The sequence below is a fragment of the Siphateles boraxobius genome, unplaced genomic scaffold (genome assembly GCF_051911475.1).
Source record: "Siphateles boraxobius isolate OS27281-9 unplaced genomic scaffold, OSU_SipBor_1 65, whole genome shotgun sequence".
Lineage (NCBI taxonomy): Eukaryota > Metazoa > Chordata > Actinopteri > Cypriniformes > Leuciscidae > Siphateles > Siphateles boraxobius.
In genome coordinates, this window is record NW_027509192.1 from 1365793 (window position 1) to 1383934 (window position 18142).

The 18142-nt window shown below is 36.1% G+C and overlaps 1 protein-coding gene across 2 annotated transcripts; it reads left to right on the forward strand.

Moving 5' to 3' along the window:
• The first annotated feature begins 431 nt into the window (after positions 1 to 431).
• deaf1 (DEAF1 transcription factor) lies at positions 432 to 16300 on the forward strand. 2 transcript variants are annotated; one of them, XM_077210110.1, is made up of 13 exons: positions 432 to 879; positions 2097 to 2182; positions 4012 to 4141; positions 4230 to 4376; positions 5312 to 5451; positions 5648 to 5725; positions 6617 to 6658; positions 6737 to 6860; positions 8280 to 8408; positions 12415 to 12665; positions 13822 to 13887; positions 15355 to 15444; positions 15520 to 16300. In XM_077210110.1, exons 1-13 carry the CDS (start codon positions 687 to 689, stop codon positions 15625 to 15627), a joined length of 1584 nt encoding a protein of 527 aa, XP_077066225.1. In that variant the 5' UTR covers positions 432 to 686; the 3' UTR covers positions 15628 to 16300. The 2 variants fall into 2 exon arrangements, with proteins under 2 accessions (XP_077066225.1, XP_077066226.1); XM_077210111.1 differs by having other exon boundaries at positions 454 to 879; positions 5648 to 5713.
• The last annotated feature ends 1842 nt before the right edge of the window (positions 16301 to 18142 follow it).

The window sequence follows — 18142 nt, forward strand, 5'->3', positions numbered from 1 at the left end:
TTTGTTGACAAGTGCAATCTCATAGTTTGTCGTTTTATTTGGGTGATTTACACCAAACACTTTTAGAATAAATATCAACGTTTTTTTTTTATCTATCAGGTAATATATTCAGTAATATACTGATTAATTAAATTGTTTTTATTAATATCAAAATTATTGATTTTACTATATTTTTGTACTTTTGGGCACAGCATTTTTAATTTTTTTATATCTTGAAATAACACAAACACAACAAATCCAAGCAGCATACATTGATATTTTAAGTCTTTTTTTCAAAGGTTTTAAGGATTTGAAATAAAATTTTCAAATCATTGTTTTTAAATACAGAAAACTTGGAGCAACTTTAAGAACTACATTTGTGTCACTGCAAATCACGTTGTTGTCAATAGTCGTTTCGTGCCACGTCGTGTTCTTTCGGTAATTTCCGTTTTGATTCGGTAATTTCCGCTTACTGTCCTTCCTGTGTTGATCCCCGTCCCCAGTAAAGGCACTCGGAAGCCATTATCCTGCAACCATTTTCTTTTCTTTTATACAAAGATAAAATCGTTTTAATAAATTAATAATCTATTCGTACAAGTTGACTAAGGGCTTCTCGGATACCTGAGCATTTACAAATCGCGAGGGACGTGCGCCTCTCGACAATCCTTCGGATAATTTCGGCTGCTTTCGTGCGCCGCTGTTTTGAAATGGACGCGAATGAACCGGCGGCGAAGCTCGCGTTGCGCGACGCGTCCGACAACGCTTCTGCGGGAGAGGCTGTAGGTTCGGACACCGAATCGGAGGGCGAAGTCGCCACGATGACTGTGATGGGAGAAGCGGGAAACATCGACATCGACGAATCATTGCCGAACCCAGACGATGCCGAAGCGGCTTTTGCGGGTCAGTGTGCGCATGCGCAACAGCTGATTATCGGTTACAATGAAAATTTATTTTAGTGCACATTAGACGGTATTCTCTGATGATCATCATAGGACTTGTTTAACCAACGTTAATATTATTATCATAAATAACTGTTGGGGAAACAACGGCTTAAAAGTAGCCTAGAATGGTATTTTTTTTTTTTTTAAATACCTTGGAGTAAGTAACCATGTAAATAACAGGGTGCACTAATATGAATTTAGCACAAAAATACCTTTTATTTTTTTAGGGCCATTAAGATTACTAGATTGTGATTTTTATTGTTTTTAATTAAACTTACTATTAGATAAACTACAAAATAAACTACTAGAATACTAAAGTATTCTTACATCATGGTAGCTGTGAATCTTAATACAGGCTTCATTTTATTTATTTATACTATAAATTTAAATTTATTTATACTAAATATAATTTACTGATTAAATACCAGTAAAGAAAATTTAATAAAATTATTTTTTACGTTTGTATAGAATCTTCGGCTCCCCAAGGCTACATTTATTTGATCAAAAATACATTAGAAACTGTAATATTGTGAAATATTTTATTTTAAAATGTCATTTATTCCTGTGATGGTAAAGCTGAATTTTCAACACCGTTACTCCTGTCTTCAGTGTCACATGAAATCACAAGAAATTAATACTTTAATTCAGCAAGGACTAAGGACACAGTAAATTAATTATTTAATAAAAGCATTACAGTAAAGACATTTGTAATGTTACAAAAGATTTCTATTTAAAATAAATGCTGATACTTTAAACTTTCTGTATCACGGTTTCCAACTAAAATATTAAGCAGCAAAAACTGTTTTCAACATTGATCATAATAAGGACCATTATTAATAGTTTTTGTAATAAGTACCAATAATAATTGAGCAGCAAATCCTGATATTACAATGTGACACTGAAGACTGGAGTAATGATGCTGAAAAAAAATCAGCTTTGCTTCACAGGAATAAATTACATTTTAAAATGCATTCAAACAGAAAACTGTTATTTTATATTGTAATAATATTTCAGTTTTTACTGTATTTTTTATGAAATAAATTCAGCCTTGTTGAACAGAAAAGATTTCTTTAGAGAAATATTTTAAAATCCTAATTCTGAACTTTTGTGTAGTGTGTAGTATGTGGTTCAGTATTGTCATATAAAGTTTGAAACGGCTTCTGTTTTTTTCTGCAGAGGTCACAGCCGTCACTGTTGGGGACATTCAGAGTTCAGATGAAACCGTTTACACATCCACAGTCTCCACAGCAGCGTCCATGCTCGTAAGAGTCTCATTTCAGAGTGAATTTACATGACAAAGATGTACTGAAAACAGAAAGTTTTTCCTTCGTGTTTTTCGTGTACAGACAAAAGCGTAGTCTAAACGAATCCTTGTTCACACGGATCCATGAAAGCGACTAAAAACGCATTATTATTCATGTCAGGGCCAGTTGGTGGTGATGTCACTTTGTAAACAAACACACTGAACACGTAATACGCATGCGCATAACGTAACTGTTTTCACAAAGTCAGGTTTTTGTTGTTTACACTGAGATGATAACGGTATAGTTTCAAAAACTTGCACTTTGAAACCCGTTTTCATAAGTTTGCGTTTCAGGCCCTAAGAGACAAGACATCGTTGTCGACTAAAAGGGAAGACTTTTCATGCGTTTTGGTCATTCATGTACACTACTATGGCATTTTAAGTTCCCTGAAAACACAAACTTTTGAAAACGGGTTTCAAAGTGCAAGTTTTTTTTAAAACAATACTGTTATCATCACCATGTAAAAATGTGAATTTGTGAAAAAAACGATGACGTCATTCGTATTACGTGTTCAGTCTATAGATGCGTAACGTTAGTGTTTTATTATAACCTAGTAGCAGAATACAGCGCTTTTAATCGTTTTTGCGGATCCGTGTGAACCGGATCGTTTTGGCAATGTTGTCGTCTGTACGCGAATAACGTGAGAGGAAAAACTTCGTTGTCGTGTAATCGTGCCCTTAACTTTCATTGAATTGTTTAACTGATTGCAAGTTAAAAGGTCAGGAAATTGACGAAAAATTATGCAGAATACATTAAATCCTGTAAAATACTAAAATAGAAGAAAAAAAAACAGATTTTATTTGTGAATAAAGTCATACTCTGCCAAATTAATGGCAGTACCACGTTACAGTGATGGCGTCTGATGATAATACTATGGTACTTTGATATAAACCAAAACCATGGTAATGTATGATTACTATATTTACCATGATAAAAACATCTTAGATGTCCACAAATGTTTGGTTTTAATAATAATCACTAAACACTTGTATAATAAATAAATAAATAAATAAATAAATAAATAAATAAGGTATTTAATAATAATGATAACTTTATTTGAAATGTTTTATTCATCTGAAAATACATGCATTTTTATTTATTTATTGCTTTTCCACTATTTGAAGTTTTTCTTTTGTTTTTTACTTTTAACGAATTTCTTCAAATAAACCAATCCACAGTACCGTGTAATTACTATATTCATATGCCAAGAATAATATAAATATATAAAAACGATGCATCTAACTATATTTTTGTAGTTCTCTTCTAGCTATAAAATACCATTTGACGTTTTTAACCTCTATTGAATCTCTTCAAAAAACAAACTGTGCTGTATGATTAGTTTATTCATATACCACGGTAAAACCATCTTAGATGTCCAAACATGGTTGATTTTATGATAATTTCCACCAATAACTTTTGGTATTTAGTAATATTTATAACCTTATTGTAAAGTTTTATTAATCTGAAAATGTATACACATAGCAAAATGATTACTATATTTTTGTAGTTTTCTTCTGGCTGAATTTATTTAGCTTTTTCACTATTTAAAGGTTTTTTTTTTTAACCTTTATTGAATCTCTCCAGATAAACCAAACCGTGGTACTGTATGATTCCTATATTAATTTACCCTATTAATATATGATAAAAGAATTACATATCCTAAAAAAAATCATGGTAATACCATAGTACATACATTTTTAGTTAATGTGTGAAGTAAACGTAAGAACAGATTTGTTTTGGATCAAAATAATCCGTCAAATGTAATATTTCTCAACGGATTTATGCAGACAGGCAGAACCACGCTTCAGATTGGAGACAGTCTGAGTACCCAGAAGGCCACACTGATCGTGGTGCACACGGATGGGAGCATCGTCGACGCCACAGGGCTGAAAGGCACCGCGACACCAATGACACCTGGTACGTTTGAGTTTTAGGAACTAAATTGTAAATCTTAAACTACATGGAAATGCAGTATTTCTTTATGTGTGTCTGTTTTTCCGTTCAGGTCCCCAAACCCCGAACACCCCTCTGACATCTGGACACGATAAAGACGGCTCAAAGTACAACTGGGATCCGTCGGTTTACGACAACGAGCTTCCTGTGCGCTGCAGGAACACCAGTGGGATTCTGTACAAAAACAGACTGGGATCAGGTATGCCACACGAGGGCGTCACACGACTGCTGAAACACACACACACACAGATGTGTGTCTGTAGACCTCTTTCAGGGGCTGTGTCCGAAATCACCCCCTATACACTCGTTCACTATTCCCTGCATTACTCCACTAATACAGTCCAGTTGAAGAAGTGATTGAAAATGAATGAGTGAATTCAAAACACTGAGTGTGTCGGAAGGGCTGCCGCTTTTGCATAGTTTCTGCGGTTTAATAATCATTTGAGGTTTAGCAAACTGGCAGCTCCAGTAGTTATTATGAAAAGATTTATCTTGAACTCTGTCATGGAAACTAGCATGTATAAACCTTAATTAAACAGTTAAATAATCAATTAAGAAGGAATTTATACCTGTATGATATTACGCTGTACCCACATTGGACCAGCGGTTTGGAAAACGGATGGATGGATGATTCAGATGCAGCGCCATCTTCTGGTCAGACGCGGGAACTCATTCTGTGCGACCATCACAGTGCATTATGGGTATTCTCTAGCCGTTGAGTGTACATCGGTTGCATTATGGGCTTGAATGAGAGCACTAGATAACGTCCACTATGGTTTCGGACACCACTACAACTGCCTGTTCCCTCAAATAGTGCCCTATTTAGGGGCATAGGGGGCGATTTAGGACATAGTCAGGGTATCGCCATATTGAATTTGTGACTCATTTTTCTACAGCTCAAAAAATCAAAACGAAAAACACTGCAAACTTTTTTTTAGCCCGAGCGGTTATGGGTGATATTATAATCCCAGAAAATCATGTACGGATGCCAACTTTAGGAATCCTTTAATCTAAAATCTATTTTTTATGTAGCATGATTTAATTCACACTAATTACAATTTAGGATGAATTATATAAGAACTGGAATGCAGCCAAAATGTTTCAACATGACTGACCTTTAACCTGTGATGGCAGGGGGCAAAGGTCGCTGCATCAGACACAATAATAACTGGTACACCCCAACGGAGTTTGAGAGTATGTCGGGTCGAGCGAGCAGCAAAGACTGGAAGAGAAGCATCCGCTACGCTGGCCGACCTCTACAGTGTCTCATTCAGGTCAGACCGGCCTTTGAGACACACACACATAATCACTACACACACACACACACACACACACACAGCTCACAGTACGTGCTCTTTCCAAAAAATCCCCCAGTGTCTCGTTCAGCAGAACAGCCTGACTGGTGTGTGTGTGTGTGTGTGTGTGTGTGTGTGTGTGTGTGTGTGTGTGTGTGTGTGTGTGTGTTGACAGGAGCGTATCCTGAACCCTCATGCAGCGTCCTGTACGTGTGCGGCCTGCTGTGACGATCTGTCTACAGTGAGTGACATGGTGAATCTCATAAATCTTTATCACACAGCTGAACTGGGTTATCATACACTGAGACTAATGATTAATTTTTTTGAACTGAAATCAAATATTTTTTTTTATGGTTGTGTTTAAATACTCAATATATATTGGTGGTGGTTGAGGAGATTCCCCGCTTCTATATAAAGCGTTTTGAGTGCAGAGAAAAGCGCTATATAAATGTAATGAATTATTTTATATATATATATATATATATATATATATATATATATATATATATATATATATATATATATATATATATATATATATAAAAATATATATATATATATAAACTAGTATTATAACATCAAATAATATTAATAATAATAATATAAAAAATTTATAAAGCTATATATTTAAACAAGAAATATATTTATATGTATATATATTATAGACAAAACATATATTTGTTTAATATTTAAAATAATATTTAAAATGTAATACTAAAAAATAAAATCTGTCTACAGTGAGTGAATCAATCTCATAATCTTTATTAGATTTTATATATTATTATTATGTGATATTAATCATATTTATATAATAGTAGTTTTATATGTATACATATATTTATATAAATATATATAATTTATATATATACTGTATATATTTAAATTATATTAATAATATAATAATAATAGTATTAAATTGTATAAAGATGATTCAATATATATATATATGAAAATATAATATGAAATATAATATGAAAAAACAGCATATAGATATTACATTTGAATATTTGCCAATAAAAGGCTTCTCTTTCTTTTTTAAACAATTTAAGTTTGTTTTATTGACGATCTTAAATTCAAAAGTGTAGCTTATTTCTTTTATCCTTTCTAACTCAAATCTCTCCTTCATTTGCCTGTCGTTCTGCAGTGTGCCAAAGACGGGCCGTTCGGAGGGGAGAACATCACGATGGTAATTAGTAATGTGTGAAGTCTCAGTTGTGATGTTTTATCGCTCGAGAGACTCATCCTGTGTTCTGCTGCCCTACAGACGGGCCCCGTCAGACTCTTCGTCCCGTATAAAAGAAGGAAGAAGGACAATGAGCGGTCGGCTTCTCCTGAGAAGAAGGAAGTTCAGTCTACAAAGAACATCACCCTGGCTCCTGGAGCAACATGTAAGAGCCTCGTTCCCCTGTTTCTGTTCACTTACACCCATATTAACATCCATCTCGGTCAATAATCCCCATGTAGTCAATCATTTTATCTTTGATCACCAAAATGACATATTTAAACTTTTTCCTGTGAAAAAAAAAATCTTCATGCCTTTAAATAGCTTGAAGATTTTCAAATTCAAATTGGCCCCGCCTCCACTCACTCACACCAGCTCAGAGATGCACTCGGTCAACTTTATTGTAGTAAATGCTGCACAATGACAAGTGGAAATACTGGTTTAATTCAGCCACGGGGAAGAACTGGAAGAGTGTATTATACAGGTTTAACTTTACAAGTCGATGTATCAGAAAGGTAATGCATTTTTTGTATCGCTCATTACAATATCAGACACATAACGGTAATTAATATGATTAGCCTATTGCTTTACTATCGTTATCAAACGGCTAATAATGTGATGCTAATGTTATAAAAACCATGTTCACGTTTCCCCATCTCAGTCCTTAGAAATGCTTAAAACCACTCAGAACGTCAGTGGAGAAAGGCATGTAGTTCATCATAATATACATCATACACCGCTATATTGCTAAATCTACCCGATTTTTTTATATCAACAGAAAAATATACAAGGAAAATCTGGCTTCTCTTGAGACTCCCCTGCTTCAGAGCGGTTATAGTTAATGATATGTTTAAGCCCGCCCACACTTTGACGTGATTGGTTACAAGGTAGTTGTGATGTAGAGAACAATGGCCATTTTTTTTTTGTTCACTGCAGTTTTAAAGAGAAAATACTCAGCAATGGTGTGAATTTGCACATGATTCGTCTTAAAATATATTAAAAACACCATATAGACATATAAACAACATTAAATACTTGATTTTCACCACAGGGGGTCTTTAAATATTGACTTGGCATGGTTTATTCATAATATTTTTTCAAATAATGTTTAATTTGCAAACAGCAACGCAACAAGCTTTAAAATAATAAAAAAATATATATATATATTTACACCGTATATATTACAAAAATATATAATAAATAAATAAATAAAATTCAAAATCAAAATGAAATTATCATATTATCATAAAAATATTATTTTTTGTATCTGACTGAAATATAATTATTTTGCCAATATTATTAATTGCATATATTTTTTCAGTCAGATGCAGAAAATAAATTGTCGTTTAAGTTTCAGTCGGTTTGTGACCATATCAGTATCGTATAGAATTTATATAATTAATAGATAAATCGATTTCTTATTATCAGTTCCAGTATCTAAAGATAGAATATTGGCGGTTATTCCTCTCAGGTGTTTTTCCGTAGAGTTTTCTCTAAACCGTCTGAGGTTTCCTAAAGATCAGGAAAGGGAGTAATTCTCCCAGGAGACACTGGAAGTGGCTCACGACTGTCTGCCTGCTCTCAGTTACAGTGACTCCATCAGGACAGATCACCACTTCAGGCACACTGACCTTTGACCGAACGGCGACAGGAGAGACGGCGGCCATCATCTCCGACAGCCCTGCGGCCGCTGACGTCTTCACCAACACAACTGGTGAGCGGTGCGCACACACATACTGTAACTCATACAGCTCTCCTGGGGCTCAAACAGTAGAGCGTTGGCGCTTGCAACGCCAAGGTCATGGGTTCGATTCCCAGGGAAAGCAAGAACTGATAAGAATGTACACTACCGTTCAAAAGTTTGGGGTCAATATGATTTTTTTTGTAATAGAAATTAATACTTTTCTTCAGAAAGGGCGCATTAAATTGATCAAAAGTGACAGTAAAGACATTTATAATAATGCAAAATATTTATTTTTTAATTAAATGCTTTTCTCTTGAACTTTCAAAGAATCTTGAAAAAAATCAGTCACGGTTTGCACAAAAATATGAAGCAGGACAACTGTTTTCAACTGTGATAATAATCATAAATGTTTCTTGAGCATCAGATCATCATATTATAGTGATTTCTGAAGGATCATGTGACACTGAAGACTGGAGTAATGATGCTGAAAATTCAGCTGTGATCACAGGAATAAATTGCACTTTACTATATATTCACATAGAATGCAGCTGTTTTACATTGAAATAATATTTCACAATATTACTGGGTTTGTTTTGTATTTTTAATCAAATAAATGCAGCCTTGGTGAGCAGAAGAGACTTCTTTTAAAAACATTAAAAATCTTACCGACCCCTAACTTTTGAACGGTAGTGTAAGTGTGTACCTTGAAATTAGTAAGTAATTATGGATAAAAGCGTCTGCCAAATGCATAAATGTAAATACTATAGTTAAAGTGTGTTTTTACAACCAAAAACACATACTTGAAAATATACAGTATGGTTTCTGTGCACAGTATGCAGATTTTTTTTGTATTTTTTTAGAATGTGCAATTTTTTATTTTAGTACAAAATTAATTAATTACTAATAATTATTTTCTGGACCTGATTAAACATCTTTTTTTTAATATATCATTAAATGCATATTTTATTTCAGGCAGATGAAGAAAATAAATTGGTAGGTTTTGCAATAAAATGATTATAAAAAAGAAGTGTTTTTATTTTATTTCTTGAAATGATAACTGGATTCCACTTGTAAACTGGCTGAGTAAAGACAGCCAATCAGATTGAAGGTCTGCCAGAGTTCTTGCTCTTCTTTTGTGTGTGTAATTTGCATGAGAGGGTCAGTGACTGGTCTGTCGGCGGCCTGTGATCGTGTGTGATCTGAGGTTGAGACTCTGAAGCCCAGGATTGGCCTCTTTCTGATCCTTTTTTAGCTGGAAACAAAAGGGCTGTTATTTTTAGGCCTCTTTGTGCGAGATGGAGGCCGTTTTGATCCCATTGTGAGTCTCGGATAATGAGTTGTTGTGCGTTTTTGTAACCTGTCCAATCGGGGTGACTTCTGTTAAATGGCACATTTGTAGGACAGTCAGTCCTGGTATGGGTCAAGCTTGAACAGTACCATCTGTACCAAGATTTGGGCATTTTAATTCATCTTTATATGCTTGAATTAAGCACTGCTGAAGTTAATGCACTTACATGTTAGATTAATTAAATGGTTATTGCTCTTAAATGCACTTAATGCTGTTAACACATGCAGCTAATTTGACATGAAGACCATTTCATTCTGTGAAGTTTTATATTTAAATCTTTTTAAAGGTGCAGTAAGCGATTTCTGAGAAACACTGATGAAAATTGAAATTGGCGCCCAAACAAACGCAACCCTCCATTCATTTCACTGCCTCTAAAATAACAAACTCACTGTGCAAGGCAACCACTAACAGCTGGCGCATCAGTCATCTCGCGGAAGAATGTAACATGCAAACTTCGGGCAAGAAAACACAATGCTTTTTCACATTTCCCAACTCTCACTGTTGGCATGTAATGCAACAAAGATTGCTAAAGTTCTACAATCAAGATCTACCAATCTTTGTGTAAAAATAAAATAATGATTTCTGCCATCTTTCTAAAGTCATTTTTGCCCCCCTGAAAGTTGGCAATCCACAAAATAGTGGATCATTCAATAGATATGAGATTTCATATTTTAGCTTTCTTCCTCATTAATGTATTTCTTTCACCAGATTAAAAAAAAATCTGAAATTTTTAGCCATGGATCTCTGATTAAGTTGACACGGAATGACCCAACAAATATTTACAATTAACTTTTCACCTTTAATATTTACAATACATTTTTGCTTTACATCCATCCGTCAATATGTTTAGATTCTCGTTCTCTCTTTTCAAGTGAAAGGATCATGGTTTGAATCCCATCTGAGGGTTTATTTTGGAAGTGGAGGGCCGTCGTCCAGTGTAGATGTTTCACTCCAGGGAGTGTGACCTCCAATTCACAGCGGCTCAGTGTTACTGATGGACCACTGTGATCAGTGTCTCAGGAAATTATCCTTCTCTCCTTCTTTTTTATCTCTGTCAGCTTCTGTGTGCCGGAATAGACTTGAAATGCTTCAGCACTTTCCTTTTAAAGCATCCTGACCTCGACTCGCTCAGACAGATTCAAGAAAATAACCGTAAAATAAGTGTGTCCACAGCCCTGGACCGTGATATTACAGAAAAATTCATTTCTGCCGCAGGAAAATGGTGTTATATAAATATTCCCACACCTACCAAGTATTGATGTAGACTAGAGGCAGTGGGCTAGTGGTTTGTGAACAACCTCAGACACATTGAGCTGTGGTGCTCATGTGGCCACCGTAAGATCAAATCCACCTCGCACGATTCCTTTAGTCAAGGAGAATCAAACATTATATGATTCTGCTGTGAATATACATTTTTCTAGTTCCACTCAGCTCTTTAAATATTTTTTATATATTTTTTTATTTATTTCCCAAATTATTTATTTGAAACAAACAATTGTTATCAATTTATTTTTAAATTTAGTTCAATTTGTCATTTAAAAAAAATGTCTATATAGTTTTTATTGATTTTTGTGTGTGTTATATTTCAGTACATAATATTAAACTAAATTATTGTCTTGGAAAAAAGATAATCTTTTATATTTTATTTCAGTTAACATTTATGTTATTTATTTCAAGTAAAAAATTGTATGGTTTTAGTTTTACTATATTAACCCTGGATTGCAGAGTTAAAAAAAAAAAAAAAACATAATTCTTATCACAAATGACTGGTAAAATCATGGAAATTTATTGATAAAATGTGAGAAACTTTGGGCTGTGTGGCATTTCACAATCCAGTTTCATCCTCTTCTAATCATTACCTCACTGTCCCTTTTAATAAAAGTGTGAAAAAGGCCAACAATAAAAAGCATAAAGCATTTGTACCCTTTAGAGTTTCGAATGATATTTATTCTTGTCTGTTTGACCAAAACCGTTGGGAGTATTTGAAGTTTTTTCCGCTGTTGTCAGGAAAAAATGCAGGTGATCGCGCCGGCGCCTCCATTTCATGAAGTGCGCTATACTTTAGTTTCCTCACTCCGCACAAACACCAGGATATGCGCCTAATAACAGCACACATTTATCTAGGTTAACGTCAGACCGAGTGGCCATGTAACGTTGCTACTACGTACATGTTTCAAATGATAAGCCATATTTTAGGTCGATGGATGAAAGTTTGGATTTCCTGGCTGACGTACTGTAATTACCACAAGTCTTATACTTTATCCAATCATTTGTATGTGTGAACTTGTGAAAACACACAGACTGATGTTTGATTATTCCAACATGTGGCTAGAGTATGTTTCATAAAAGTCACAAATAAGACCTCCTAGACCGCATTGAGATTCAATACAGAGGAAGTGTGGTCTACATGAAATGGTTTTGTCTCGGTCGAGTCCGGGACGTTGCAAAAAAACACATTTTCAACCCTGGCCTTTTTTAGAACAACAAGCTTATAAAATGAAATCTGGGTCAGGGTTAAAGTGAGATCAGATGAGGACGGGCTGTAAAGGTACTCGTCAAGGTCGTACCCGTCAGAACGCTGGTTCACCTCTACAAAACCAGCCGTCCCAAAGGAACGTTTTAATCGCTCATGACACGTAGGTTAGGCTTCCAGCATCAGCTTCCGCTCAAATGTGTGTTTCTCCTCAGTGTTGACCACCCTTCCTGCGCTGACAGTGGTCCCTCAGCAGGCGCTGGTTCAGGCGAAGCCCTCTCCGGCCGGGACGCTGATGAACGGGCTGGAGACGGGCGAGCAGCGCACCTGGCTTTACCTGGAGGAGATGGCCAACACACTCCTCAGCAACGTCCAGCAACTCAAAGTCCTCATTGCACAAGCCAAACAAGTCAGTCAGAGCGGAGCCGGCATCAGCCCAGAGAAGAACAACAGCGTCAGAAAAGAGGTGATATCCAAACACAAAACTGCTCTCAGATCAGTGTTCATGAGGTCATATCATGAGTTTAACAAACTCCAAACATCTTATAACAGGTATAACAGAGGGTGTTTATACCCAGCTACGTACGCGATAATCCACGGCTAGTCATTCAAATGGTTTAATGGACAGCTAGCCGTGGATTATCCCGCTTATACCATGGTCATGTGCCAGCAGTGACCAGTTAAAGCTGTTATTTAAAATAGCTGGAAATATTTGACCGGAAGGATAAAAATGACGGTTATATTTGTCAGTTAGATCTCGCATTCTGCCCTCTTTAAATCAGACATAACGGTGTAGTAGTGCGGTAAGATTACATTGATTTGAATTAACTAATTAAGCATTTATTTGAATTAATTAGTAAGAGAGATGAGAGATGCGTGTGTGAATTACCTGCGTCTGTTCAGCTTCAAAATCAGTGGTTTAACCCCCTCATTGCTGAGAAATATAATTTAGCGATTTAGTAGCAAGGCTATTTAATAAGTAAATGTAACGTGGAAACACCGATAACAAGTTTCTGTGCTCCTGAATGCTTCTGTGTGGCCTTCCAGCCAATCAGAATCAAGTATTCAACAAGTTTTGCTAACGTTCCCATTAGGTTAAAACATCCAGTTTTTAAAATGTTTTTTTTTCTTGGTTATGCCAACGTTAGAGAACATTCCATTTTGGGAAACATTATTGGATTGTTACTTTTGAATGTTCTCTAAACATTCTGAAACAAGTTGTGACATTTAAAAAAATGTTTAATGAACGTCCAACTGAAACGTTTCAGAAAAAAAAACTTTCCGTGAACGATGTATAAATAATGTTTTTATGTTAATGTTTTAAAGAACATTATTAAAGACCAGATGGCTTTGATTGAATGTTCTATTAACGTTACTGGAAGAACGTTTGTTTATAACTCTGAGAGAACCTTCTGATAACGTTCCCTGTTAGCTGTTAAACATGCGCAGTAGCAAAATGGCCACAAAAGTGTGAAAAATTATCATGAAAAACTAAATTATGGCTGTCTAATTTAGATAAAGGTCTAAGAACCGATTACAGACATTACAATTGGATCTGAGGGAAAAGTTAATCTTATTAATCCCCTGAAGAAAGATCATATATTCATGTTTTTCTCTCTCAGTCCTTTCAGAGTCAGTTGTCACTCAGTGAAGAGCCTGAGGGGAAAATCACTGAAATTATCATTAAGGTAAGTCTCTCTCTAGTCTCTGTTATCATATCAAGTTTTAAAACCAGTGTTATAGTTTATGATAATATTTTTAATTACATTTTATTTTTATATATTCTTTTGTTTTAGTAATTATTTTAGAACTTAAACTAGTCAAAAATAATAACCCTGGCTAAAAGCTGGAGTTTTTTTCTGCGTTTTCTCCCGTAGTTCAGTTTCTGTCTGCATTTTTTGTGAGCGTGCAAATTCATGCTGAGAAACCAATCATTCCATCACAACAAGCATTTACGGTTCGGCAGTCGTGGCCGTATTCACCGTGCCGCCAGATACTGAGTGCAGGCTTGTGTTCATTCAGCCAATAGCGGTAGGGTTACGTGGGTTAAGGTTTAAGGTTACTTACTGACCAAGGTGAGGCTGGCTGGGCATTTATCAAGTCATATAGTTTAGTTATATGTTTACACTTGCTAGGCAGCCTTAGCCAAAGATATGTAGTCAAAAGTATATTGGCTATTTTTCCACGGTATTGAATGTGGCTCATCAGAGTTGACAGACCAAAACTTTGAGTTTTATACTGTGACTCATGTCATGCTCTGCTGATGTAGTCAGCGTTCTCAGATGTGTGTATCGAAGGGCCGGGCGCCGGCCGGCGGTGTAGAAACACACTCGTGCTGTGTTTGGCTGGTGGTTTGGTTCAGATGTGATGAGAGAGTGAAGCAGGACTATCAGAATCTGCCACTGGAAACACACAGATGCTCCACTAGAAACGGCCAATAGATCCCAGAGAATGAAGAACTGCCTTTTCCTTGTTTAAAATTTCTGTGTTTAGGGTAAAAAAAAAAAAAACATTCAGGCATTATTTACTCATCCTTGTATCGTACCAAACCCTTTTTTTTCATGGAAAACAAAAGAGGATATTTTGCAGAATGTCCAGACTGTTCTACATTCGCTCGGATGGAAATATGCGCTTTAATATTCATAGAGCCCTATTTTAGGCCGAATCTGAATGTAATTTTCTATTTTAAAAATTTTCGAATCTAAAAGGGTTATCTCTATTCTCTTAATGAGTAATGGGTGTGTTTTGGACGTAAAATTCAGAGTGTAATTTCCCGTTCCTTTTAAAAGCCAGTTGCGCTCGCGGCATGGCGGATTCACTATTTATATGGCGGATTTGCAAACACGTAAAACTGAACACTTCTCCAGAGAGGAACCGGATCTGCTCGTGCGCGAGGTTAAAGCGCTAGCAGACCTTCTACGGGACAAGCCGGATTCACCATATCTTTAAGTACACAATAATAATCTTTTATTTTTAATATTTGTCTAGTTTGTGTGCTGTTGCGCGTCCCTGTGTGTGTAATAAGCGTACACGTTGTGTACCCGCCTATATTCTCATATTACTTGAGCTCTTTAAATAACAAAGATAGACAGACACACAGATAGATAGATAGATAGATAGATAGTAACACTAGTGTGTTTTCTTCTGTGTTTCAGCACACGTGTGTGAACTGTGGTCGAGAGGCGTCCAGTGAGTGTGCCGGCTGCCATAAAGTCCATTACTGCTCCGGCTTCTGCCAGAGGAAGGTGAGTCCAGCACGAGCGCTCATGGTTTATCACACCAGCTTGAGCCTCTTCATCTTCAAATCTGTCTTCCTGCAGGACTGGAAAGAGCATCAGCTGATCTGCTGTCAGCCGAGCACAGTCGTGGGCCTTCAGGAGGACACACACATGTGTGGAGGTGTGGAGCTGGAGAAAGGAAAAGCCTAGCGCTCCTCACTGCAGGACCGCGTGGCGTTTAGATTGGTGATCGCTTCCGTTCGTGCTTAGGGTTTAGCAGCTCTCTTACACACTGTGAAATATTAATCATACGCGGATGGCGTCGGTGCTTTCTGTACCATGTGAACGATTTCGCCCTCTCACTATGGATTTTGTATGTGAAAATAATCCTTAAAGGGATAGTTCACCAAACATGATTTACTCACCCTCATGTCGTTCCAAACCTGGATGACTTTGTTTTATAAACACAAAATTATTTTCATACAATGAAGCTCAACTCTGTTTAACTCTGCTTAACTCCTAAATCTCATTTGTACATACTCATGTGTGTATATTGTATATGGAGAGCAGAACAAAGTCATAATGAAAACTTTTATGATATTTCTATTGCACTTTTTTAGGTAGCTGTCTACCTTGTCCTCATAGAATTTCACTGTATGAAAAAGAGCAGCTCGGACATTCTTCAAAACGTATTATTTTGCGTCTTACTGAAGAAAGTCTGTCAAACGGGTTTGGAACAACACTAGGGTGAGTAAATGATGACAGAACTGTTATTTTAGGTGAATTATTAATTTAACAATAATATAATTTCAGAATCTAATTCTAATGAAGGATTGCATTTTTACTGTTTTCAAAACAAAACTGAAATAAATGGGAAAAAGTTTTTTTCTGCCTCTTTATTCACTGGATTTTGGATTTGAGGCGACTACACACATGTAAAGTGCATTATCATGATAACCTTTTTTAATAGATATGGCACATTGCAGAGATTAGCTGAGCTTTTCTCTGTGAGCGCTGTGAACTGACACACAACTGACCCGTCTGAAATAATCCAGACCTAAAGCTGCGCAAAGCTGACCTGAACACACATGAGTGAACGGAAAGCAACATTCACATTCATCATGTTCCATGTCTTTCTCAAATTTGCTCACCTAAAAAGTCATACCATATACTTGCCGCATACATTTTTTTGTCCCCAAAAACAGTCATAATTTAGCTTTTCATGACCATTTTCGCACCTTATTTCTGGTTGTTAGAATTAAACATGCCATTTTTTGCTAGTGTAGTGGTACAACCTCTATATGCAAATTACCTTTGCTTTGAATGGCTAGTCTCTTTGCCTGTGAAATAAGTATTTATAGGCCAACGACAGACTCTAAAGCAAAGCTGCTTCATATTTTTGCACACAAACTGTTAAAATCAGACTGAAAATACCAGACATCTTGGTAAAAATAAACTTCAGACACAGTGGCAATATGTATATGTCCTTTTTACTACCTCACTGTGATTGGATAGTTGATATGTAAACGTGGATGGTCATGTGTTAATATTGTCATCTGGCTAATGCCAGAAAGCAGCGAAAAATGTTGTAGCTTAGTTTCAATGTATATAATTTTATCAATATAATATTTTTTTTTTACTACAATCTTAAAGGTGCAATGTGTAATATTTCTGAGGATCTATTGACAGAAATGCAATATAAGATCCATAACTATGTTTTCAGTGGTGTATAAAGACCTTACATAATGAACCGTTATGTTTTTATTACCTTAGAATGAGAAATTTATATCTTCATAACCGCGGGCGCCCCCTTCTATGGAGGTCGACATATTGTGTCATATTTCTACCGTAGCCGACAGCAAACACACAGCGCTAGAGCGCCTTGAAAAAGAAGTTTTTAGTGGTGTATAAAGACCTTACATCGGGAACCGTTATAATTTTATTATCTTAGAATGAGCAGTTTCTATCTACACACACCACGGGTTCCCTTACATTGAAATGCGCTGTCATGTTTCTACAGGAGCCCTAAATGGACAAACGCGTTTCGTTACTATGTTGCTCTTCGTGCAAGGAAGCAAGCTTAGTTCAGCGAATAAAACACTGACACAATGATGAACAAGTAACAATAATATTCGCAATAACATATAGTTTTACTGGATAATTAAGCAAACACAATTTCTTCATTTATCCTTGTAAAGAAACATCATTGCTGAACTGGCTACTCTCTGCTGTCTCAGACGAAGATATATTTTCCTGTCCGCCACCGTAACTTTTGTAGGTTGCAATTCGTAACCTCACCACTAGATGCCGCTAAAAATCACAGGATGTAATGTTTACAGCTAGTGGTACTGCAGTTCAAATTAAAAATATTGCAGATTGTTGTTTCTCCCGCCCCCTCCTCCTCAGACTCGACGCTGGTTGCCAGATTGACGAAACGCAACAGGAGTGAATGCAATTGACAATAGAAGGCGATGAGTTGATTTATCCGTGTTTTAATATGCCTCTGGACATAGAGCTTTTTAGATGGATGCCGTGTCTTTTTAGGTCGGGTAGAATCTGTGATCTTTGACCTAGTTTGTTTTTTGGCTTCCATTGCTGCAATAGATTGTTTTCCTCCAACTGCTAACCCCGGGTGTCGAAATACTATTGGGTGAATTGGCAGTGGGCGGGATCACACAGACCAAAACAAAAACAGACATTCTGACACGGATCGCACATTTCAAAG